At 40.8% G+C, this 22,175-nt stretch overlaps 1 protein-coding gene across 2 annotated transcripts; it reads left to right on the plus strand.

The window, feature by feature from the left end:
• The first annotated feature begins 843 nt into the window (after window positions 1–843).
• tmub2 (transmembrane and ubiquitin-like domain containing 2) lies at window positions 844–21,892 on the plus strand. 2 transcript variants are annotated; one of them, XM_087977879.1, is made up of 4 exons: window positions 844–981; window positions 5,665–6,285; window positions 19,529–19,826; window positions 21,763–21,892. In XM_087977879.1, the coding sequence occupies exons 2-4, from the start codon at window positions 5,687–5,689 to the stop codon at window positions 21,868–21,870; spliced, it is 1,005 nt and encodes a 334-aa protein (XP_087834005.1). In that variant the 5' UTR covers window positions 844–981; window positions 5,665–5,686; the 3' UTR covers window positions 21,871–21,892. The 2 variants fall into 2 exon arrangements, with proteins under 2 accessions (XP_087834005.1, XP_043531104.1); XM_043675169.2 differs by having other exon boundaries at window positions 845–981; window positions 19,529–21,892.
• The last annotated feature ends 283 nt before the right edge of the window (window positions 21,893–22,175 follow it).

The following is a 22,175-nucleotide window of genomic DNA, read 5'->3' on the forward strand; positions in this document are numbered from 1 at the left end:
GGAAGTGGAATGTGATGTTTTCTTGGCACTGCTCTCTTCACTTCCTCCATGATAGAGTCATACAGTTATAAAGCCAACAGGTTGCTGTCTCTTTAACCATTAGAAGCTTCATCTGTTCAGCAGTCTTACAAAGTGGAAATTGATAAGGACATGGCAATATCAATGGCATGGTCTGAATTTCTTGTTTATTTCAGTTTTATTTTCAATTTTAAAAGCCTCTTACACAGTGGAGTATACTTCTCAGAGACCTCAGGACATCTTCTACTGCCACTCTGTCTGAACAACTGAAAAATTGTTTGTACTTTATATACTGGAAAACAGCAAATTTGAAAATGAGTCTTGGTCAATTGTTCACAAGTAGTGATGTATGCAGTAAATATTATGTGATTCTTGCAGACACCAGGACTAATACAATCTATGTTTATTGTCTGTATGTTGTAGACTGCCAACAACAATCAGAATTGGGAATTTTGGCAGAGTTTCTCTTGTCTGGCCAAGGAGTTTAAAAACATTGTTTCCCTATTTTTATTTCTCTTAAACGTTTAATATAAATCCTACATCTTGTAAAACGTTTTATTTGTGCACGTTTTTTTAAATTTCTGGAAGAAATTCCATTGTATGACTTTCTCAGTTTTGTTGATTCAAAGTGCCCAGAAGCTGGGCCTCCTCAAATATATTGCCTTTACCATCAGGCTGTGGTGACCTCATGACGCAAGCCGCTTGGCCGTGCGTTGACGTCACGACGCATCACCGTATCACGGGCGATGGGGAAATCGGGCGAAGTGACGTCACGGCACCGCCCCCCCCATCTGGGGCGACGTGAGCGCAGGCCGCGGTGATGTCATGGGGAACGCTGGCCGTGGTGACGTCTTGCTGAGTGTGTGTGTTGATGGTGGCGGAGGTCGGGGAGGAATCTGCTGAGCCGACATTTCGCAGGCACTTCGACTCCCAACTGCCCGGGAACATGGTGTTAGGGGACAGGTGAGGGGCAGGGAGAGGAAGGCCGCTGCGGAGCGAGGGACGGGCGTGTTTTCTTGTGGGTGCGCGGTTCCCCGGAGTTTGTTGCGGCGGGGTGGGTCCGGCCTGGTCAGGCCAGGGTGACAGAGGGAGCGGCTCCACTGGAAGTTGGTGTTTTGCTGTGAGCTGGACAGCGCTGAGGGCCGAGCCCTGCTCTCCCGGGGCTGGGCACTGTGTTGGGGGGGGGGGGTTCCAACCTGTCCCGCTCTGTGCGGAATGGGCACAGCGATGAACTCGCGGTTCCCTGTTCTGCCATGTCCCTCACATTTGGGGGGGTTATCTACAGCAGAGTTTACCAGATTGTGCACAGCCGTCCAGCTGTGGGGTTTGCACTGCGCCCTGGCAGCTTTCCCAGGACCAGGCTGCGTGGGCAAAGATATGGTCACTCTTTAAAGGGCATGATATCTGTACCTGGAACCCAGTGTTTTCACTTCGAGTGGTGCAAAATTACCAAACTCTAGAATAATTATGGAAAAGTGCTGTGAAAATGTGGTATAGCAAGACATCTAAAACTGATGTAGAAATTAACTGAGATTTGGTCCAGGGTGTGATATAATGTATTGCAGTATCCTGTCAGCTGTTCTCAAAACTGTGACCTGTCACCCATGGGCATTTGTGTGGAAGAGTTGGTGCCTACTGCAAAGCAGCTGTAAATTCTAGACAGGCTGTAGTCATGGTGCAAGTTGAACTAAATACTTGTTTCTTAATTCCCCAACATCAAAAATGTAGATCATTTGGTTTATTATTGTCACATGTACTGTGATACAGTGAGATGTATTGTTTTGTGTTATCCAGACAGATAATACCTTAAGTACATCAGGGTAACAACAGAATGCAGAGAATAATGTGAGAGCTAAAGAAAATGTGCAGAGAAATCTGAGGTCCATTAATTAGTCTAATAAACCATCAAACTGTTCTTGAAACTTGGTATGTGTTTTCAAACTTTTGTATTTTCTGCCTGATGAAACAGGGTGTAATAGAGTATATCGGGATTGAGAGGGGGGGGTCTTTGATTATATTGGCTGCTTTCCTGAGGCAGTAGGAAGCATTAGAGGAAGTCGATGGAAGGAAGGCTGTTTTTTGTGATGGATTGGGCTGTGTTCACAACACTAATTTTTTTGTGGTCTTGGGCTGAGCGGTTGACACACTAAGCTGTGATATATCTGGATAGGTTGCTTTCTTTGGTGCATCTACAATAATTGATAAGTTATTGTAGGCATGCTGAATTTACTTAGCCTTCAGAGGAAGTAGAGGTGTTAGTGTGCTTTCTTGACTCTAGTGTTGATGTAGATGAACCAGGACAGATTACATACATCTAGAGTTTTCTGCTGTCCATATATAAAGGTAACTTTTAAACCACATGATCGTCTGACCTTAATTGTGTATACTTTTATTTCCATGAAGATGCTCACTTAAGTCTAGATTACAAGAAAAGTTATTTTGCAGTAGTAGCTAAGTCAGCAACCCTTTCATTCATTCTGCTAGTCTAATTGTTATTTGAATTACTTAGCTAACAGAATAAACATTTAAGCTATGAGATCTCATCCACATCCCACTTGTGGTGCTTAGCTTAACTTGCACTCGTGAGCGTGGTGTAGAGGCAGTTTATTGCATCTCTTGATTTCTTATGTGTTTTCAACATTCATCAATCTCTTACTGATTTAAAAAGGGAATACAACATCCCTGTTCCCATGAAACCCATGATAAATGTTAGAGCTCTAAAGGAAAGATTAATGTGCAGATATGACTTACATAATGTAGGGTTTGAATTGCTTCCTACAAAACTGACACTTTGGAGCTGTCTCTAGTTTGTCACTGAGGAGAGGGAGGTGTTAAACAATATTTTCATTGTCTTGACTTGAGAAATGGTATTAAAATAAAAGTTATTACATTTATTCAGATTTGTTGTTATCCTGAACATTTTAAGACTTTTATTGAAATGGAAATGTATTTGAACAGCTTGGCTTGACTATTCCAGTGTCAGTTTAGCTACTTTGATTATTACTATTCATAGAGGCAGAGAATAATTATACTGTTCACTTCATTTTAAGACTATAGATCAAGGCAGTTACTGAAGGGCCTGCAATTTAATAAAAGTTATATTATGTGGCCCATTTTGTGGGAAAGGGATGACATGTTGATTAGTTATTTCACTTGATAAAAGTTGACACGTTTGTATGACAACCTTTATCCAGTATGTTGAGATGCATTATTTTGAATATTACTTTACTTTCCTCCACATGCTATTTCAATAATGTCATAAAAATGTGTTAATGCCTTTACCTGGTATTACCAACAGTAATTCCCAGACTAGGTTAACTGTGATTGTCAGCTTGAAAACAATGATGAATGATAACTCAATAAACAAATTTAGAGAATCTATTGGTGACTTTTAACTATTGTCAGGGCAGAAACTGAATTTAACAGATTAGAAGAGAAAGTCAAAGGGAGGTATTCATAGGTTGCAACAACAAATTCAAAGGGAAGGAGTGGTTGGAAAATAGGGCAGTAACTGAAGAGATTCAAGATATCCTGTCAAGAACATGGCGAAGCTAGACGTCTTGAAATACACAGGAGATAAAAGCTAGTCACTCTGTTAGCGTTGGGACAAATGACTGTGTGCTTGCTAAAGGTTTTGAGGAAGTTAAGTAAAATGGAGAGGAGACTGACAACTGAACAATTGGTAACAATTTTAAGTTAAATCCATAAATTCTCCATATTAATGAGATGAAGGCTTTAAAGATTAGCCAACAGTTAGACTTTGAGGATTTGAATTACATGAGGTGGAGGTGGAGAAGATCCCTTAGGTCCACAGTTTGAATAGCAGTGAGATGGGAGGAGAATATTTTTGGTCACGTTTAGAGAGGCTATTAACTTAAACACGTCTAAGTGATATAAATTAGGAACTAAAGAAAAAACTGTTTCTGTTGTACTTGGGTTACTGGATTGCTCCTGTTGTCTCAAGTGGGCTGAAGTGGAAAATGATGCAGGTTGCTTTACAGCTTTGCAGAGTGCTAGTTAGAACTCTGAAGAACCTGGTTCATTTCTGGGCACCACAGTTCAGGATAGACATTTTGGACAATTGCAGCAATAATTCAACAGAATGATAGTGTCTAATAGTGTTAAATTATGAAGGTAAATTGCATAAATTTGACTTGTTTTCCTGTGATTATAGAAAATTATGGTGTAGTCTAAGTTAATGAAGTGTTTGAGGTGATTTAATGGATTTGATGGGGCAAATGGGGAACTATTTCCATTGGTGGGAAACTACAGAAGATGGCACAGTCTGAAAATTCAACTTAGGCAGTCCCAAGGTGATATTAAAAGGGGGATAATAGAAATCTGGAGCACACTCATTAAACAAAACTTTTGAGGACGAGGTTTAGTTGAAAATGTCAAAATTAAAAGTTTAAAAGCTAGGAGTTTGTGGCTATATTTTAGTCATTGTTATTTTGGCAGTTGTGCTTTAAAGTCTGAAGTGTTCAGTGTCTGTTATGGCACAATAAAAGAAGGAAATCCAAGTGGAAGTTATTGGATATTGTTTCCCCTGTCAACTAACAACTGCTTACAGAAGGTACAACTACAAAGTCTTTACGATACCTACCAGATTCCAGTTGACCTCCATTCTGAAATCTGTATGTTGTAATTCAGTCATAAAGATATTAAGTTGTACCTTTTTATCTTGGTGGTCTAATTTGGTAAGGAAAATGGCATTAGAAATCACCACTGCTTTCTAATCTGGTGATTTGTTAATTTCAGATGGAGACCTCTGCACTCAGTCACAATCAAAATTGGAATGTTTTCAAGTTCTCCTACAGATTTATATTCTTTCGAAAACAAAGCTGTTTCTCTCCCTATATTGTTCATTTGTTTCTCTTTCAATTTTTTAAAAATATCAGTCTGCACATGTGATACTGCTTTATTGTTCATCTGTGACTGACAGTAGTTCCTAAGACTTTTTTACCTTTAATCTTTCTGGTCTTAACTATTTCTACCAATATTGCGATTAGTGGTTCTCTGACTTGGTTAAGATGTACACCAGCACAAGATAATTTACAAGATCATTCCATGTTGCTCTTAATTTGCTAAGCCTTGCCTCAGGTGTTTAGTTGTTTAAAATCTTTCAACTAAGTTTGTTATTGCACTATTACTATTCTGTCATAACAAATTACCTTGATTTCTCTGCTTATTGATATCACTTTCTTTATACTTTGGTTTAAAATCTTTACTGTGTATAGTAACTGCTGCCACCTAATGCAAAAATAGTGTTTTGCAAAAATTAAATTCTCTTCTTTTAAAGGGGGAAAAAAATCAAGCAACATGGTACAATAATTTTCTTTGTCTTTTCTCTGATTTTTGTTTTGCACTAATTAGACTTACACACTTCATCAGTTCCAGTAAATTGCCAACTTGTCTTGACTTTTGCTTAACTTAATTTTGTATTCCCACTTTGCTATTTTATTTACATTGCTTATTTGAAGTTATTAGAGAACTTGAATTTTTTAATATAGTTTTATCTAATTATCAGGAGTAGGTTGCAATAAATAGGCAAACAGCAAAATGTATTTGTACATTAAAGCTGTTCATTAGTGCTGAGGATGGTAAATTAAAGCTCCACCATTACTGACTATTCTCATTTTCTTTCAGTATTTTTGAGAACTCTTTATAAATGGACAGCACCACCATGACATTTATCGAAGGAGTTGGTGATGAAGTTACAGTTCTATGTGGAATAGTTCTTCTGGTACTGGCACTTATTCTTGCCTGGCTCTCCACTCATGTTGCTGATCATAGTGATCAAATATTTGGAACCATTGTTACAACAGCAAACTCATCATTAGTGGGCCTAAACAGTGTAGAGAGGTATGTGGCAAATACGGCAACTCCTGAAGCAGATGAAGCCCAGTCAGCTGCTGCACCTGTTGAGCAGAAACCAGAGGAAGGAGATGATTCTGGGATGGGAGCATCACCTGGAAATAATGGACCCACAAGTGATCAGGTGCCAATTGAAGGGGCTTCCAATTTAACCGATTCGAGTATCGATCCTCTCTTGAACATACAGGGCTTACGCAAGCGAGCATCAACCAGTGCAATTAGCACTGGAGAAGGACTGGACCGGGCAATGCTGGAGAACTGTAATGTTCACCCTCTCTCAGTGGGTAGTGGTGATACAGGTGAAGGGCAAATTCAAGTGCGGCTGAAGTTTTTAAATGATACTGAAGAGGTTGCACGAGTGAAACCAGATGATACAGTTGGGTTTCTGAAGAGGTAAGATATTTGTCCGTTCAGATTGTTTGCAGTATTTAAAAGCTGCTTTATTGCAGAATAATTTGATGTCAGACTCTCCAAAATGACAAACTAAAATTATTTTTAAAATGCCAATAAAATTTTCTTTACAAAAATATTCTCAAATTTATTTTGCAGTATTGTAATTTGAAATATTTGGAAGTGAAACAAACAAGCTGTAAAATATTGCTATTACAGAATAGTTGTAGGTATAAATTAGTTTCTATTAATGTAGCAACAGTCATCTGAGTTGCCAAAGGCCCTGTAACTTGTTTGGTTGTACCTAGCAAGTATGATCTGCCAACAGCACCTGTTATTTTAGGGGACTGTAGCTCAGCATCCATGTTTTTGAAGCATTTCAATGATGCTGACACCTCAAAGGCAATCACTGGCTTGATGATTCCAAATGAAGAGCTCTGCCTTCTGAGAGCCACTAATACAATGGAAATATTTTCAGAGGGAGCTTTCCAAGTTCTCCTACAGATTTATATCTGCCCTTCAGAAAAACCAACAAATTTACTAACAGCTTGCCACAATAAATTTTCTGGGCCCATCAGCTGTCTTCAATGGGTTGATTCTCTGTATTTGAGCAGGACAGTGTTCTAATGCACTTCACCTGCAAGTAATGTCAAGTGCTTACAAATCAAATTCCTCGAAGCAAAAACATTTTTCTCAGATGTGGAATTTAAACAGCTGGATTTGAGTTTGCAATTTCTTTTTTTAAAAAAAAGCTAACTACAGTACTCTGTTAACACAATACACCAGTCACAATTAACAAGGAGTTTAGTGTTGTTCCATAAACCCAAGGTTTTGAAGATGACTTGGACCCGGTTTGTTGTTTTATTACACAAGTAGCAAATTTGGTAAAATTATAGATAGTGGGAATCAAGGGGACAAGTGTCTTGTGGTTGGAATCTTAGCTAGCTAAAAGTGAGATGGCCCGATTGGTGGAGGTCAGTGTTCTCAGCCCCAGAACATTGGTGGGGAGGTTCCACTACACTCCTAACCCTAAACAGATCTGTTTAATCAGTAGCTATTAATTTGATTGCAGATTGTTCAGTACCATTTGTAATTCCTCAAACTTGAAGCAGTCTGTGCCCACCTGCAAGACCTGGACAGCATTCAGACTTAGGTTGACGAGTGTCAAACAGCATTACATGCCACACAGGTATCCAGCAATGACTATTTCCAGCATGACAAGGTTTAACCATCTCCCTTTGCATTCAAGGGCATTAAGGTCACTGAATACTCCACCATCAATATAATTGGGAATGGGGGTGGTGGTGGTGGTATTGCTAGATCATTCAGCAGAAACTGAACTTGACCAGTCACGTGATTACAAGACTACAAGAGCACACCAAGGACTGGCAATTCTGCAGTGAGTAATTTGTGCGATTTCCAATTCCTGTCCAGCATCTACCCGGCAAAAGTTAGGAGTGTGATGGGTTACACACTAATTATCTAGGACAATGCACCTCCAAGAACACTTGAAACTTGACAGCTATGTTTCTGGCAAAGTAAGCCACTTGGCACCTAATCCACAGTGTTAAATGTTAATTCCTTCTAGCACTGTTCATAGTGGCAAATGCGTCTACAATATACAGGATTCACTGCAACAACCTATCAAGACTCCTTCGTCAGTCCCTTGCAAACCTGCAATTTCTAACACCTAGAAGAACAGGACAAAAGATGTATTTGAATAATACCACTTAAAAGAACCCCTCCAAGCCATATTCTACCCTCGGTTTGAACTATGTCACTGTCCTTCACTGTCACTGGGGCAATATCCTGGAACTCCATCCAAATGCATTATAGGCACACTACAATTGTGCAGTTCAAGTCCATTACCACTTTTTTTTTAAGAGCAATTAGGGATGGGTAATAAATGGTGGCCTTCTAATTGTTTATATTTCATGAACAATTTTTTTAAAATCTGCCTTCAGGGCATTAATGAGATGGTCAAAGGAGTTCTGTGGCAAATCAGACAAACATACTGAGGGAGGTGCCATGTCACCATAGTCTTAAGTTGTTGAAGCATTTGTTCAAGAACACCAACTGGATGTATTCAAGAAGCCCAACCCTCTTGGTTTCTATATCCTTAATCACATGGAAGTTTTGTGCTCGTTCTCTGGAGACTCAACTTGGGGAGTATTTTTGTTACGTTTTGTAGCAAGTTGGAAGTTCGTTTATTGCAAATAGGCCTGATAAACCAAGAACTGACCTTATCTCTGCATTTAAAATTAGGATTGTGGTGCAGAAGTCCCTGACTTAAAATGTCTGACCTACAAATACTTGTACTGTACTTACAAATGTGATTACATGGGTGTAATTTTAAAGGTCTGACATTTAAATATTTCCTATGGTTACGTACTGTGATTTTATATTATTCTACGTTGTTCTCCTTGTGTAAAAATCTACTTTTATCAGACTCAAGAACAGAACCCATTTGCAACCTGGGGATTGTCTGTATATGTTTGTATACAAGTTTATTTGTTAGACTAATATGTTTCAGGCAAAACCTTGATTTGACTTTTATGTAGTTATGGTTTTTGTGCTTATAAGTAAAACGTGCTTATCAGCCATATCTAATGTTTCTCTCTCCTTTCCTTCTTTCTTTCTTTCCTCCTCCCGTCCGTCCGTGAGGTAATAAGTGACTGTGAGCTTTGCAAATAATTAGGATCCAATGTCCTGTTCCACTTAATGTCTTAACAGTGAATTAGCACACACTAATTTAATCATTTCATAGCAGCAGTCACCTGGGCGGCACGGTGGCACAGTGGTTGTGGTGGCACAATATGGAAAGAGCCATCTTCACTTATGGTTTTACTAAGAATTTAATTGTTGAATAAACCAGAGTAATTTGAGAATAATTAAAACAGTTTTTGTAGCCATATGCTCTAACATCCTCACTTTGTTTTCTATTCATTACTTTTAACCTCACTGAAGCCCAAATCCCCAGACTCAACATACAATGAAGTTACACTGCTTGATTATTTCTAACCTTCACTCACTTTACAGGTGTTCATTTCGGAATAGGTATGAGGAATTTATTTCCGCAACTCCTGACATAACCTTTAATATTTAATTTAATTCCAATACACAATAAACTGTCCAATGCGTTGACCTGTTGGCGTGGCCCATGTTATTCATTTGAGGGGCATCACTCACCATAATATCAGAAAACTGACTTGTTTCATTATGCATACATGAGGAGCTGCAATGAATTCACAGTTTCTCTTTCAGTATTTTGATGTTGTTAGTGAAAGTGGTTGCCAGCAAAACAGCAAGCATCTTTGAACCAAAGTGGAAAATGTTCTCCAAATAATAAATGTTTGAATGGAACTGCATTAAGGTTTTCTATAAATGAAAGATAATTTATGTTCTTGCCATGTTTCTCATGGTGAAATTAGTGCTAGAGATGGGTTATTTCAAATAATTGACTTGATTATCATTTTAAAGTTATGATGTCCCCTTATTATCCACAGATTCTTCCATTGTTCAGCATCAATTACAGCTAGCATTCACCATTACCTATTTGTCACTAAAGCTGGGATTTAAAATGTACCGCAATCAACCATATAGTCAATGATGAAAAAACGAGGGCACAGAAACCTTTGATGGCTTTAAGCAACAAGGGACCCCTGGGTTTAATTCACTACAATGAGAATTTAAAATAGAAAATAATAGGGAAAGAAAATATTCGGCACCAGAAAATTGCACCAATTGAATGAGGCAATTAACATTAATTGAAAACATCCAAGGTTACTGGGAAACAAATCCTCTTTTTCAAATTTAATAAAACTTGTCATGTTATACATGAAGGACTGGGAAACAGACCTGAGCCATTTCTAATTTATTGCAACACACAGTCTTTTATTGGGTATTTCAATTCTGAAAATGGATAGAAATATGAATGTCCAAATTCAGAAGGAATCGGAGAGAAGTCCTAGAATACCAAACAAACAGTCTCTCTGCACAAAAAGCAAGGAATCTTAATTTGCACGAATGAATTAGCTTTTATGATGCAAATCCATAAATTAAATCAAACTCTTCTCAATGTATCATGTGGGATATATATAGTCTGGGCAGAATAGAAGGCTTTCCCCAAACAATCAGTTCAATTCCTCATCCCCGCCAAATATTTCCTTCCACTTCAGACTGCCACTAGCAGCTCTTCAGTTCACCCAGGTGACAACCAATTAGCCAGAGAGCCTGATCCAGAAGCTATCTAGCAAGGACGAGGAGACAACTTCAAAGTAGCTGTTCCTTTTACTACTCCAGAGAGAGATTTAAACAGCCAATTAAAATTAATACAGCACAATATTCCAACAGTATTAAAAAATTGTTAGACACTAGCAAATAGCATGGAAAGATTTTTTGCTATATTAGAGAATGAGCACACATTTTGGTCAACAGATCAAAACATTGCTTTTTAGGAAGTATCACTATGTATAATGTCCAACATGGCTGCCAAGTCACAACAGTTAGCTAATAGAATAACATTTTTCTTTGTTTTCTAACCCAGCAATGTAGCTACTAATGTAGAACAGATAAGTCCAATAAAATAATATTTCCCTCCCCTCCTCTATCAGCGTTCCGGAAAGACCACTCCCTCCGCGACTCCCTCGTCTGGTCCACACCCTCCACTCCCGGCACCTTCCCCTGCAACCGCAAGAAATGCAAAACTTGCGCCCACACCTCCCCCCTCATTTCCCTCCAAGGCCCCAAGGGATCCTTCCATATCCATCACAAATTTTTTTGGGATTAGATTAGATTACATTACAGTGTGGAAACAGGCCCTTCGGCCCAACAAGTCCACACCGACCTGCCAAAGCGTAACCCACCCATACCCCTACATTTATCCCTTACCTAACACTACGGGCAATTTAGCATGGCCAATTCACCTGACCTGCACATCCTTTGGACTGTGGGAGGAAACCGGAGCACCCGGAGGAAACCCACGCAGACACGGGGAGAACGTGCAAACTCCACACAGTCAGTCGCCTGAGGCGGGAATTGAACCCGGGTCTCTGGCGCTGTGAGGCAGCAATGCTAACCACTGTGCCACCGTGCCGCCCACAAATTCACCTACACCTCCACACAAATCATTTACTGCATCCGCTGCACCCGATATGGCCTCCTCTACATTGGGGAGACAGGCCACCTACTTGCAGAATGTTTCAGAGAACACCTCAGGGACATCCGCACCAACCAACCCAACCACCCCATGGCTGAACACTAACTCCCCCTCCCACTCCGCCAAGGACATGCAGGTCCTTGGCCTCCTCCATCGTCAGACCATGGCAACACGATGCCTGGAGGAAGAGCGCCTCATCTTCCACCGAGGAACCCTCCAACTACAAGGGATGAATTTAGATTTCTCCAGCTTTCTCATTTCTCCCCCCCACCTTATCTCAGTCCCAACCCTCGGACTCAGCACCGCCTTCTTGACCTGCAATCTTCTTCCCGACTTCTCTGCCGCCACTCCCTCACCTTAACCTCCTTCCACCTATCGCATTCCCAACGCCCCTCCCCAAGTACCTCCTCCCTATCTTTTAGATTAGCCTGCTGGGCACACCCTCCGCATTCCTGTTCCTTGGATGCTGCCTGACCTGCTGCGCTTTTCCAGCAACACATTTTTCTTTTCTGATCTCCAGCATCTGCAGTCCTCACTTTCTCCCAATAAAATAATAAGGTCCGCCAATTTTAGCAGATGGGGCTATCCATCTACACCCAAGTTGAATCCCTTCTTACAAAGACAATTTAAATTCTATTCTTGGTCTGCGAATAATATATAGGCCAATAAAGTGAGGGAATGCTAGATTAGATTAGTTTACATTACAGTGTGGAAACAGGCCCTTCGGCCCAACAAGTCCATACCGACCCGCCAAATACCCCTACATTTACCCCTTACCTAACACTACGGGCAATTTAGCATGGCCAATTCACCTGACCTGCACATCTTTTGGACTGTGGGAGGAAACCAGAGCACCCGGAGGAAACCCACGCAGACACGGGGAGAACATGCAAACTCCACACAGTTAGTCGCCTGAGGCAGGAATTGAACCCGGGTCTCCGGCGCTGTGAGGCAGCAGTGCTAACCACTGTGCCACTGTGCCGCCCACCGGCACGGCGGCACAGACATGGTCTTCTTCACTCTTCCAAACAAGTGCCAGATGACTCAGATGGTATTTCTCTTGACTTAAAAGAAATGAGGATCCTACTCTCACTCAAGGATGTCACACATAATCAAAGTCAGCATTTCATACAATAATTAGAGACAATTGCATGGTCAGACATGCAAGCCTTTGAGTGAGATGTTTAAGTCTGGCCCTCTCTGCCTTGCTGATCCGTTTCCATTGAAACGGAAGGTTCCAAAGCATCACTCAAATAATAGGTGGTTCTATCAATCAATACCATTTAAATCAACCATCAGTTACCTCACTGTTGCTTGTAGGACATCATTTTTGCACAAAATGGCTGAGATTCACACCTCTGTAGCAAATGTGGCTACATTTCAAGGCAGTATTATTTACTCTCCATGTTGCAACTTGTGATAGGAGATAGTGATAATTATCTCATTATAAAAGCCAAACTCTTGCTTTGAAAATCACTTGGACCTCAATCTGCTCACATGGTATTTGGACTCCACACTTTGCAATGGTTTTATCTCCAGCTGCCCTATGACTATCTGATGTAACCTGTACACTAATAGCATATTTAGTGGCAGAACTAAAAAAAAAAGCTGCTTTACCAGCTTTGAAATAGTGACCGACAAAAAGGACACTGGACAAGGTTTTGGCGTAGGAAACAGTTTTTGTAAATATTCACAGTTCTTGGTACGAGAGATGGAGCTTGCTCTGGAGTGCATTGATAAGGAACAATTTCTAGAATCATTTGAAAATACTTTCCTCAATTGGGATCCAAAAACATTTTAGTTGACAAGGACTAGAGCTTTTGAATTTCTATCTATACAATCTTCTGATAGTGATCCAATAAGATAACCACATGAATAAGGATGGATGTGTCACAGCTGTAGTTAAGCTGCAACTTTGGATGCAGATTTATAGTTCATAGAGAGAGAGAGAGAGAGTTATTACGGTCTCTGGAATTAAACTTCCAGAGTACCACAGTTGAATAATCACGTTAAAATAATGTATTTTCACAGTTCAGTGTAGTCAGTGAATCTCATGATCAAATTATATGAAGCCAATCTGGATCTCTCCAGACAGGATGAATAACTTACATTTGTATACCACTGCTTATACCCTCAGCACATCTTACTTTTGAAGTATCGTGATTAGATTAGATTACATTACAGTGTGGAAACAGGCCCTTCGGCCCAACAAGTCCACACCGACCCGCCGAAGCGAAACCCACCCATACCCCTACATTTACCCCTTACCTAACACTACGGGCAATTTAGCATGGCCAATTCACCTGACCCTGCACATCTTTTGGACTGTGGGAGGAAACCGGAGCACCCGGAGGAAACCCACGCAGACACGGGGAGAACGTGCAAACTCCACACAGTCAGTCGCCTGAGGCGGGAATTGAACCCGGGTCTCAGGCGCTGTGAGGCAGCAGTGCTAACCACTGTGCCACCGTGCCGCCCACGAACCACTGTGCCACCGTGCCGCCCACAACCACTGTGCCACCGTGCCGCCCACAACCACTGTGCCACCGTGCCGCCCACAACCACTGTGCCACCGTGCCACCGTGCCAACAGTGGTTGTGGGCGGCACGGTGGCACAGTGGTTGTGGGCGGCACGGTGGCACAGTGGTTGTGGGCGGCACGGTGGCACAGTGGTTCGTGGGCGGCACGGTGGCACAGTGGTTAGCACTGCTGCCTCACAGCGCCTGAGACCCGGGTTCAATTCCCGCCTCAGGCGACTGACTGTGTGGAGTTTGCACGTTCTCCCCGTGTCTGCGTGGGTTTCCTCCGGGTGCTCCGGTTTCCTCCCACAGTCCAAAAGATGTGCAGGGTCAGGTGAATTGGCCATGCTAAATTGCCCGTAGTGTTAGGTAAGGGGTAAATGTAGGGGTATGGGTGGGTTTCGCTTCGGCGGGTCGGTGTGGACTTGTTGGGCCGAAGGGCCTGTTTCCACACTGTAATGTAATCTAATCTAATCACGATACTTCAAAAGTAAGATGTGCTGAGGGTATAAGCAGTGGTATACAAATGTAAGTTATTCATCCTGTCTGGAGAGATCCAGATTGGCTTCATATAATTTGATCATGAGATTCACTGACTACACTGAACTGTGAAAATACATTATTTTAACGTGATTATTCAACTGTGGTACTCTGGAAGTTTAATTCCAGAGACCGTAATAACTCTCTCTCTCTCTCTCTATGAACTATAAATCTGCATCCAAAGTTGCAGCTTAACTACAGCTGTGACACATCCATCCTTATTCATGTGGTTATCTTATTGGATCACTATCAGAAGATTGTATAGATAGAAATTCAAAAGCTCTAGTCCTTGTCAACTAAAATGTTTTTGGATCCCAATTGAGGAAAGTATTTTCAAATGATTCTAGAAATTGTTCCTTATCAATGCACTCCAGAGCAAGCTCCATCTCTCGTACCAAGAACTGTGAATATTTACAAAAACTGTTTCCTACGCCAAAACCTTGTCCAGTGTCCTTTTTGTCGGTCACTATTTCAAAGCTGGTAAAGCAGCTTTTTTTTTTAGTTCTGCCACTAAATATGCTATTAGTGTACAGGTTACATCAGATAGTCATAGGGCAGCTGGAGATAAAACCATTGCAAAGTGTGGAGTCCAAATACCATGTGAGCAGATTGAGGTCCAAGTGATTTTCAAAGCAAGAGTTTGGCTTTTATAATGAGATAATTATCACTATCTCCTATCACAAGTTGCAACATGGAGAGTAAATAATACTGCCTTGAAATGTAGCCACATTTGCTACAGAGGTGTGAATCTCAGCCATTTTGTGCAAAAATGATGTCCTACAAGCAACAGTGAGGTAACTGATGGTTGATTTAAATGGTATTGATTGATAGAACCACCTATTATTTGAGTGATGCTTTGGAACCTTCCGTTTCAATGGAAACGGATCAGCAAGGCAGAGAGGGCCAGACTTAAACATCTCACTCAAAGGCTTGCATGTCTGACCATGCAATTGTCTCTAATTATTGTATGAAATGCTGACTTTGATTATGTGTGACATCCTTGAGTGAGAGTAGGATCCTCATTTCTTTTAAGTCAAGAGAAATACCATCTGAGTCATCTGGCACTTGTTTGGAAGAGTGAAGAAGACCATGTCTGTGCCGCCGTGCCGGTGGGCGGCACAGTGGCACAGTGGTTAGCACTGCTGCCTCACAGCGCCGGAGACCCGGGTTCAATTCCTGCCTCAGGCGACTAACTGTGTGGAGTTTGCATGTTCTCCCCGTGTCTGCGTGGGTTTCCTCCGGGTGCTCTGGTTTCCTCCCACAGTCCAAAAGATGTGCAGGTCAGGTGAATTGGCCATGCTAAATTGCCCGTAGTGTTAGGTAAGGGGTAAATGTAGGGGTATTTGGCGGGTCGGTATGGACTTGTTGGGCCGAAGGGCCTGTTTCCACACTGTAATGTAAACTAATCTAATCTAGCATTCCCTCACTTTATTGGCCTATATATTATTCGCAGACCAAGAATAGAATTTAAATTGTCTTTGTAAGAAGGGATTCAACTTGGGTGTAGATGGATAGCCCCATCTGCTAAAATTGGCGGACCTTATTATTTTATTGGGAGAAAGTGAGGACTGCAGATGCTGGAGATCAGAAAAGAAAAATGTGTTGCTGGAAAAGCGCAGCAGGTCAGGCAGCATCCAAGGAACAGGAATGCGGAGGGTGTGCCCAGCAGGCTAATCTAAAAGATAGGGAGGAGGTACTTGGGGAGGGGCGTTGGGAATGCGATAGGTGGAAGGAGGTTAAGGTGAGGGAGTGGCGGCAGAGAAGTCGGGAAGAAGATTGCAGGTCAAGAAGGCGGTGCTGAGTCCGAGGGTTGGGACTGAGATAAGGTGGGGGGGAGAAATGAGAAAGCTGGAGAAATCTAAATTCATCCCTTGTAGTTGGAGGGTTCCTCGGTGGAAGATGAGGCGCTCTTCCTCCAGGCATCGTGTTGCCATGGTCTGACGATGGAGGAGGCCAAGGACCTGCATGTCCTTGGCGGAGTGGGAGGGGGAGTTAGTGTTCAGCCATGGGGTGGTTGGGTTGGTTGGTGCGGATGTCCCTGAGGTGTTCTCTGAAACATTCTGCAAGTAGGTGGCCTGTCTCCCCAATGTAGAGGAGGCCATATCGGGTGCAGCGGATGCAGTAAATGATTTGTGTGGAGGTGTAGGTGAATTTGTGGGCGGCACGGTGGCACAGTGGTTAGCATTGCTGCCTCACAGCGCCAGAGACCCGGGTTCAATTCCCGCCTCAGGCGACTGACTGTGTGGAGTTTGCACGTTCTCCCCGTGTCTGCGTGGGTTTCCTCCGGGTGCTCCGGTTTCCTCCCACAGTCCAAAGGATGTGCAGGTCAGGTGAATTGGCCATGCTAAATTGCCCGTAGTGTTAGGTAAGGGATAAATGTAGGGGTATGGGTGGGTTACGCTTTGGCAGGTCGGTGTGGACTTGTTGGGCCGAAGGGCCTGTTTCCACACTGTAATGTAATCTAATCTAATCCCAAAAAAATTTGTGATGGATATGGAAGGATCCCTTGGGGCCTTGGAGGGAAATGAGGGGGGAGGTGTGGGCGCAAGTTTTGCATTTCTTGCGGTTGCAGGGGAAGGTGCCGGGAGTGGAGGGTGTGGACCAGACGAGGGAGTCGCGGAGGGAGTGGTCTTTCCGGAACGCTGATAGAGGAGGGGAGGGAAATATTATTTTATTGGACTTATCTGTTCTACATTAGTAGCTACATTGCTGGGTTAGAAAACAAAGAAAAATGTTATTCTATTAGCTAACTGTTGTGACTTGGCAGCCATGTTGGACATTATACATAGTGATACTTCCTAAAAAGCAATGTTTTGATCTGTTGACCAAAATGTGTGCTCATTCTCTAATATAGCAAAAAATCTTTCCATGCTATTTGCTAGTGTCTAACAATTTTTTAATACTGTTGGAATATTGTGCTGTATTAATTTTAATTGGCTGTTTAAATCTCTCTCTGGAGTAGTAAAAGGAACAGCTACTTTGAAGTTGTCTCCTCGTCCTTGCTAGATAGCTTCTGGATCAGGCTCTCTGGCTAATTGGTTGTCACCTGGGTGAACTGAAGAGCTGCTAGTGGCAGTCTGAAGTGGAAGGAAATATTTGGCGGGGATGAGGAATTGAACTGATTGTTTGGGGAAAGCCTTCTATTCTGCCCAGACTATATATATCCCACATGATACATTGAGAAGAGTTTGATTTAATTTATGGATTTGCATCATAAAAGCTAATTCATTCGTGCAAATTAAGATTCCTTGCTTTTTGTGCAGAGAGACTGTTTGTTTGGTATTCTAGGACTTCTCTCCGATTCCTTCTGAATTTGGACATTCATATTTCTATCCATTTTCAGAATTGAAATACCCAATAAAAGACTGTGTGTTGCAATAAATTAGAAATGGCTCAGGTCTGTTTCCCAGTCCTTCATGTATAACATGACAAGTTTTATTAAATTTGAAAAAGAGGATTTGTTTCCCAGTAACCTTGGATGTTTTCAATTAATGTTAATTGCCTCATTCAATTGGTGCAATTTTCTGGTGCCGAATATTTTCTTTCCCTATTATTTTCTATTTTAAATTCTCATTGTAGTGAATTAAACCCAGGGGTCCCTTGTTGCTTAAAGCCATCAAAGGTTTCTGTGCCCTCGTTTTTTCATCATTGACTATATGGTTGATTGCGGTACATTTTAAATCCCAGCTTTAGTGACAAATAGGTAATGGTGAATGCTAGCTGTAATTGATGCTGAACAATGGAAGAATCTGTGGATAATAAGGGGACATCATAACTTTAAAATGATAATCAAGTCAATTATTTGAAATAACCCATCTCTAGCACTAATTTCACCATGAGAAACATGGCAAGAACATAAATTATCTTTCATTTATAGAAAACCTTAATGCAGTTCCATTCAAACATTTATTATTTGGAGAACATTTTCCACTTTGGTTCAAAGATGCTTGCTGTTTTGCTGGCAACCACTTTCACTAACAACATCAAAATACTGAAAGAGAAACTGTGAATTCATTGCAGCTCCTCATGTATGCATAATGAAACAAGTCAGTTTTCTGATATTATGGTGAGTGATGCCCCTCAAATGAATAACATGGGCCACGCCAACAGGTCAACGCATTGGACAGTTTATTGTGTATTGGAATTAAATTAAATATTAAAGGTTATGTCAGGAGTTGCGGAAATAAATTCCTCATACCTATTCCGAAATGAACACCTGTAAAGTGAGTGAAGGTTAGAAATAATCAAGCAGTGTAACTTCATTGTATGTTGAGTCTGGGGATTTGGGCTTCAGTGAGGTTAAAAGTAATGAATAGAAAACAAAGTGAGGATGTTAGAGCATATGGCTACAAAAACTGTTTTAATTATTCTCAAATTACTCTGGTTTATTCAACAATTAAATTCTTAGTAAAACCATAAGTGAAGATGGCTCTTTCCATATTGTGGGGATTTAATGTGCTATGTCTGAAGCCTGCTCTCAGATGCTAATTTTGACAGCAGGTGTTAGATCAATTGAGACTGATGTTAAGTCATTTAATAGAGCCACAGAAATCAGCAAGATGTGCCACGATAAATTGCCAGTCTTTGCTGAACTAGTTGATAGCATCTGAGATAACAGAAGCTGCAGTTGTCTTCTGCAGTGAGCTAGCAAGAGCCTCTCACTAATTGCTCTTTGGCAACCACTCTTTTCCAAACCCCCTCATGAATATGTCATGTGTGGACATCGCTTACTGCCTGTGCTCCCATCCAAGTAGTAGTCATCTGGACAAAGTATAAAAGAGTGCTTGATCTCTGAGGAACCACATCCCATCAAGATCAGAAACTTCAGGTGGTGAAGAGCAAATTGACTGAACAATATAATGGAAACACTGTCTTTTATAGTCAAGTATCAATTTTGTTTCAATGTCACCAAAGCTAATATGTTACCTGACCCCCCTCACTTTATTTAGCACTTATGACAGTTGTTCTAATTTTCTGTTTAATTTGTTTCTTTCCATTTTTCTCCTTGTGCCCTGTTTCTCTCTCCTAGCAAATACTTCCCAGGGCAAGAGCAGCAAATGAAGTTAATTTACCAGGGCCAGCTTCTGCAAGACCATTCCCGCACCCTTGGCTCCCTCAACATCACTGACAACTGTGTGATCCACTGTCACATTTCGCAGACTTCATCCTCCCCCAGCCCTACTGTGTCCTCTGTGGTGGAACAGAACCAAGCTGCCCTTAACGTTGGCAATCTGATGATCCCAGTTTTTGTCATCATGCTTGCTGTAGTCTGGTACTACCGCATTAACTATCGCCAGTTCTTCACTGCACCAGCAACAGTTTCGCTGGTTGGTGTTACTGTTTTCTTCAGTTTTCTCGTGTTCGGCATTTATGGTCGATAAAGACACAGTGATATATTCTCATTCATCTTGATCATTGCTTATCCAGCCCAACTGAATGTGGTGTTACTGGTCAATGTTGAAATAAGATGTGATGTAGAACCAGTGTACTTTTTTTTTTAAAAAACAAGGGGATCCAGCTTGGCACTGACTTTTTGAGTACCATGCTGTTGGCAGTTACTAGAATTTAATGTTACAAATTTAAACAAAACCTAGCTAGAACAATGATCATTTGCAATGAATCGGAAATTGGGACTTTTACTGTTGACTTATTAAAAAGGGTAAGGTTACATTGAACTAAATTTTTCATATTGTCAAATCCTGATAAATGCAAAGCAAATTTATCTCCCAAAAAAATCTAAAGGTCTTGCATTCAATGAAGATTAAACTGCCTGTATGAAGATTCAAATTTTATGCTCATAGATTATCCTTGACCATCGGAAATATCCCACCCCGTATGGCATTGAAGATATGTGATTGGATTTCCCATAGTGCTAGTGAATAGAAATTTGACATGCGTTAAGCATGCATTTATCCAAGCACCATTATAATTACAGTATCAGTAGTCAGCTTGTAAGCTCTTTTTTTAGGAGATGAGTGTCTGTGTTACTGTAAAGTTAATACTAAAAAAGCCAATGATTGCACCAAGAAATAAGGCCTTGTTACGTGGACAAAGAAGGTGCTGTAGTATGTTGTTACAGTGGTCTTCAAACGTTAGGGAGATGGAGACACATTTAAAAGGTGTATCCTTTTCTTGTCCGTGATGCTGCTGAATGCCTTTATTGATGGCAGTCGGCAAAGGAGCTCAGCAGATGATCAATTCTACGAGTTTTACCCCTGATTTTTTTTGAATGTCAGGCTATGTAATATTTACATGATTTTTTTATAATTGCTTAATCATGTTAAGGTGCAGCAACCATTGTATTTGCATAACTATTAAAATATGTCCAATCTCTGGTTTGTTCCATGACTGCTTTTCTAATATCATGTTATCCTAAAATTAAACAGTTGCAGTTAAAAATCAGAGTCTGAAAGGGGAAAGAAGTGAAGCTAGCAGTGAACAAATTAGACCGCTTTATAGAGAAGTAAAGTTCTACAACCAGAAAAGAGCAGCAGATATTTTTTTAAAACGTGGACTAGTGGATAATGGGACAACTTATTTTATAATCAGAAACAGGAGCTTTACTAAGAAATTACCACGGCAAACTGAGAAACATGGTATAAACTTTGAGTACAACAGCAGCAGAGATTTTATTGGAATATTGCTTACAATTTTAAATCCACAGATTTAATATTGTAAAAAGGAGCAATTCACCAAATTTGTTGACTGTTAGATGGGGTATAAGTGCATCTGAATCTTACTAAGTCTGTAGTTCCACAGGAACTACAGCAAAGATTTCCTCAATTGATGTATGCTTAATCAGTACTTCTCAGGTGTCACTGCTTTAAAATAACCTTTATGAAGAGAGACTGGCTTGTTTCGGAGTTATTTTCAGCAGAAAATCAGAACTCCAGCATATACTAAGGTAAAGATAGGACAAGTAAGGTTGAACGCTTGGGAAAGAGAAAATACAATGATAGTCAATGTATAAACAGTGGGGAACCTGAAGGAAAAGGAGTGTAGCGCACAAAGTTAGGAAGTCTGATGTTGGCTAGTACTGGAAAATGTGGGGGTGGGGGAATGAGTTGATGAATCCAAAATATGAAAGCATCCAGGTTGGAGGGGAAATATTGTGGCTAGAAGTTGAGGAAATATGTTGGTTACCTAAAAGGGATTCAGCATAGCAAATGTCTAAAAGGAATTATCAATACCTCTGCTGCTTTTATAACTTTTTAAAAATTGTTTGTGCCTTTGTGATTTTAAAATATTGCTGTTTATTTTCAGATCTGTAGAACAGGCCTGCATTGTGCTGAAAGGGGCATTGGGTTATTGGGTTTAAAATCTAATATTTCTGAAATGTTCTCCCTTTGTTTCGCAATAACAGCTCATTGAATGTAATAAAAGACAGAAACGAGTTCTGGTTTGCAGTTCATTTATTTATGTGCATGATACAGGGAATTAATACTGATCCAGTACTACAAGGAGCAATGAGCTTGATTGGAGGTGGTGCACTGGTGAGAATTCATTTCAGTCTCCAACCATGCCATCTCATTAAATGACATTACATACATCTAATTTGCCTATGTTGCTTCTCTAAATTGCTCTTCAATAATTTTAATTCTGAAGAAAATAATTTTTAAAAAATTTGAATTCCTTTAATAAATATTTTAGCCCCAAAGCTAAATTTCAAAATCCCA

This window comes from Chiloscyllium plagiosum, unplaced genomic scaffold (assembly GCF_037043375.1).
Source record: "Chiloscyllium plagiosum isolate Xiang-an unplaced genomic scaffold, Cpla_swu_hap1 HiC_scaffold_32, whole genome shotgun sequence".
In the NCBI taxonomy this organism is placed as follows: Eukaryota; Metazoa; Chordata; class Chondrichthyes; order Orectolobiformes; family Hemiscylliidae; genus Chiloscyllium; species Chiloscyllium plagiosum.